We start from the raw sequence: 4,053 nt of genomic DNA on the forward strand, positions 1-4,053 counted from the left end.
CATGACCACTGTGGACCAAGTCATGTCCACCCGACGCATTTGCCCCTGAGAACTGTCCTCCTCTCCTGACAGGGGTGGGGGGGGGCGTGGCAGGCCTCCGCCGCCTGGACCCTCAGCCTAGGCGCCTCCCATCACGTGATAATGGATTTGCTCTGTGATCTGCCGGAGGGCCCAGAGGTTCTGATCCACAGGGAGCTGGCCAGGTGAGGCTCTCTTCCCCGTGTAGATAGCGGTGCATGGGGACAGGGCTGCAGCCATGCGACCTTAAGAACTTGACAAGCTTTCACATTTCAGTTGCTCACAGTCTGAAGCTGCAAACGGCAGAGAAAGGGGAACAGGATGATTTCTCAGTTCCCCTTCCGTGGATAGTAAGAGCTCCCTCTCTCCGTCACCCGCCGGCTTCCTGTTGGGGCTTCCTCGGGGCGTCTCCTGCCCTGGCAGAGGAACCTGCGCCCGGGCTCTGCCCTGGCCGAGGCGGACATGGGGCCCCTGCTGCTGCTGCTGCTGCTGCTGCTGCCCCTGCTGTGGGGGGGTGAGTGGCCCGGGGTGGGGGTGGGGGGGCGACACGGGGTGGGGGGAGGGCCGGGAGCTGCGGCTGAGCCTCTGTGTCCCCCCAGGGTCCCTGCAGCAGCCTCCAGGGTACGGCCTCCAAGTGCAGGAGTCAGTGACGGTGCAGGAGTGCCTGGGCGCCAACGTGTCCTGCTCCTTCTCCTTCCCGGGGAGAAAGTGGTCCATCCCCTACATCTACTGGTTCCGCCAAGGGGACAACGTACACACCAGTGCTCCTGTGGCCACAAACGACCCGCAAAGACCAGTGAAGGCAGAGACCGAGGGCCGATTCCACCTCCTCGGGAACCGCAGGGACGACTGCTCCCTGAGCATCAGAGACGCCAGGATGAGCGACTCGGGAACCTACTTCTTCCGAGTGGACCCAGGTTATCCTGGGAGATACACTTACCGAAATACGCTGAACTTGCAGGTGACAGGTATGGCAGGGCGCCCAGTGAGGACCGTGGGCCGTGGAGACCCCCGCCCGCGCCCGTGTTAGAACAGGAACAGGACACGGGAAGACCCCGTGCTTGGAGTCTTGGGGTTTGAGGGATCAGAGGAGACACAGGCCCCGGGGGGAGCTTGGGCCCCGAGGCACTGGTCCCTCTTAGGGTCACACTCTGGGTCCCCACCCCCTGGGGCCCAGGCATCTCCCTCTCTCCTCCTCAGCCCTGACAGAGAAACCCGACATCCAGTTTCTGGAGCCTCTGGAGTCTGGCCGCCCCACGAGTCTGACCTGCAGCCTGCCAGTCGTCTGCGCTGGGGCAAGATTTCTCTGGTTCTCCTGGGCGGGGGACGCCCTTGATGCAGTGGACCCAGAGACGCTCCACAGCTCGGTGCTCACCCTCACGCCGAGGCCCCAGGACCATGGCACCAACCTGACCTGTCAGGTGAAACTCCAAGGAGGTCAGGGGACCACGCTGGAGAGAACCGTCCAGCTCAATGTCTCCTGTGAGTGTGGAGGGACGGCCGGGTCCCTGAGGGCACTGGTGGCAAGAGGAGGGTCCGGTCCTGGCATCCGTTTCCCAGAGGAGACTGGGGGAAGTAAAACCCCATCCCTTCCTGGGGTAAAGGACTAATGCCTTCCTTGCCCTTCGCCCCATTTTTCTTTCCCAGATGCTCCACAGCTGATGACCATCAGACTATTCCAGGGGAACTCCACAGGTAAGAAAGGTGTCTCATCCGTGGGGCTGTGATGGGAGTGGGTCCCAGCCAGCCTGGGGCTCAGGGCTTGGAGATGAGACCGTCCCTCACTCCTCAGCCCCCTGGCTCTGGGCTCGCCTTCCACCCACCGTCCCAGCAACATCTCGCGCCCACGGATCCAGTATTACTTTTGGCTGCTCCCTTTCCTTTTCTTTAGTTTTTTATTTTATTTTTAATTGTGGTAAAACTCACATAAAGTGAAATTTGCCATCTTCACCGTTTATAAGGGCACAGCTCAGCAGGATGAAGGACCCAATCCGCAGAGCTCTTCCCATCTTGCAGAACCAAAACTGCACACGCAGCTGACACGACCGCCCCACCCCCCCCTCCAGCCCCTGCAAACCAGCATTTCACACTCCGTGTCTGCAATGTGGACCACTCCAGGTTCTGCTCCCCTCTCTTGAATCTCTGCCTGTCCTCGCCTCTTAGGATAGTCGCCCATGCTCACCTCTGACCTCATTCTTTTCCAGGAGCGTTTCGTGTTCTCACTCCTGCCCTGGAGCCCATTCCAACATCTCCCCACTTTCCTGGGTGGACTTATCCCATCCTGAGTCTCCGCCTGCAAGCCCATCCCCATCCTGACCCTGTCCTGATGCCTCCCACTACTTTATACATCTGGCCGCAATCTGCACACTTAGTCATCTCTTGCTGGTGCCTCTCAGCTGGGCTCCCGTCCCCCACTGAACCCGGATGTGGTCTGGACATCACTACACATCGCCCTTTCTCACCAGCCGCTCCCATGGGGCAGTGAGTCTCAAGAGCTTCACTTCGAATCGCCTCCCTCTTTCCTTGCCCTTGGCCTCAGACACAGCTCCGGTCTTGCTGGCCCCTGGACCGTTGCCTCGGTCTCCTCCTCAGCCTCCCTGCCTCCTGTCGCGTCTCTCCCATTCAGTTCCCACTTGGCCCCAGCAGGGTCTTCCTCGACTTGGTGCTGATTCTGTGTTTCCCCTACTCGCATTTCCAGTAACCCCAGAGCAGAGCCCGATGCCCTCAGCCCGCCACTCAAGGCCCCAACATATCTGACCCTGCCTTCTCTGCCACTGCTATGGTGTCTTTGCTGTTCCTGGTCCTCCCTGCCAAGACGCAGGCACAGGTGCCTTTCCCCTCATCTTCCACGTGGTCTCTACTGTTGGAACATCTTCATCTGGGCTGCACGCCCACTTCTTATCCTGCCAACCTCAGACCAGCTCTCTTTTTTTTCTGGTAGCCTGACCACCAGGGTCATTGCCTCTTCAGCCTCAAATAACCCATCCCTGGGACTTGTCCCATGGCCCGCCTTTCTACTTCCGGCTCTGCAGGGAGTGTGAGGGAGAGACAGTCCTCCCAGCTCCACCCGCGTGGCTGTGTCTCTCTCACCCAGACCTGAAGAGCTTGAGCAATGGCACCTCACTCCTGGTCCTGGAGGGTCAGTTCCTGCGCCTTTTCTGTGTGGCTGACAGCAACCCTCCTGCTGTGCTGAGCTGGTTCCAAGATGGAAAAGCCCTGAGTCCCTCCCAGCCCTCAGCACCCGGTGTCCTGGAGCTGCCCCACGTGGGGGCTAGCAGATGGAGGAGAAGTCACCTGCCAAGCTCAGAATGTGCTGGCCTCCCAGCATGTCTCCATCAGCCTCTCTGTGTGGAGTGAGTTACAGGACAGGTGCTGGGGGCAAGCAGCCTGGTCAGGTGTTTGGGCTGTGGGAGGGTCTGGGGACAGAACTTTACCCGCCTCTCCCCTTCCCCAGAAAATGCCCCCTCCTGCAGCTGTGTGAGTGAGGAGCAGCAGGGCTCCTGGCCCCTGGTCCTCACCCTGATCCGAGGAGCCCTCATGGGGGCTGGCTTCCTCCTCACCTATGGCCTCACCTGGATATACTACACCAGGTGAGCACAGCCTGTCCCCCTCCAGGGAATTCTGGTGACTAGCTCCCGAGTTCTAGGTGGCGCTGAGCTGTCCTGTCCTGCCTGGAGCTGAAGTGCCCAACTCTCTGACCTGAGACCGTGTTGGTTCTGCAGGTGTGGAGGCCACTAGGGAGCAGGACTGAGAGGTGTGACTGAGCCTCCTTCCTTCTCAAGACGGGACTGAGGTGTGGACCCGGAGTCCGGAGGACAGACACGGGGACATCGCTGTCAGCTTCTCCCTGGAAACTCTCCACTCTAACCCTGTCTCATTTGTACCCACGAGATTTTAATTTGTGGAGGTGACTGCATGACAACACAGAGAGTGACAATACCACTGAAAGGAGACTGTTATTAGTGACATTGTCCAAGAGCGGCTGTCACGTCGCGCGGGGTAGGGCCAAGCGGGAAGCGCCAGGTTCAGGAAGCA

General features: G+C 59.9%; 1 protein-coding gene across 1 annotated transcript; it reads left to right on the top strand.

Moving 5' to 3' along the window:
• Nucleotides 1-362: 362 nt before the first annotated feature.
• SIGLEC14 (sialic acid binding Ig like lectin 14) lies at nt 363-3,612 on the top strand. Its single transcript, XM_032487821.1, is given in 7 exon segments — nt 363-532; nt 618-986; nt 1,219-1,500; nt 1,666-1,713; nt 3,113-3,291; nt 3,293-3,371; nt 3,473-3,612. Coding segments are annotated over 7 exon segments (1,149 nt in total). The 5' UTR covers nt 363-480.
• The last annotated feature ends 441 nt before the right edge of the window (nt 3,613-4,053 follow it).

The sequence above is a fragment of the Camelus ferus genome, chromosome 9, assembly GCF_009834535.1.
Source record: "Camelus ferus isolate YT-003-E chromosome 9, BCGSAC_Cfer_1.0, whole genome shotgun sequence".
Lineage (NCBI taxonomy): Eukaryota > Metazoa > Chordata > Mammalia > Artiodactyla > Camelidae > Camelus > Camelus ferus.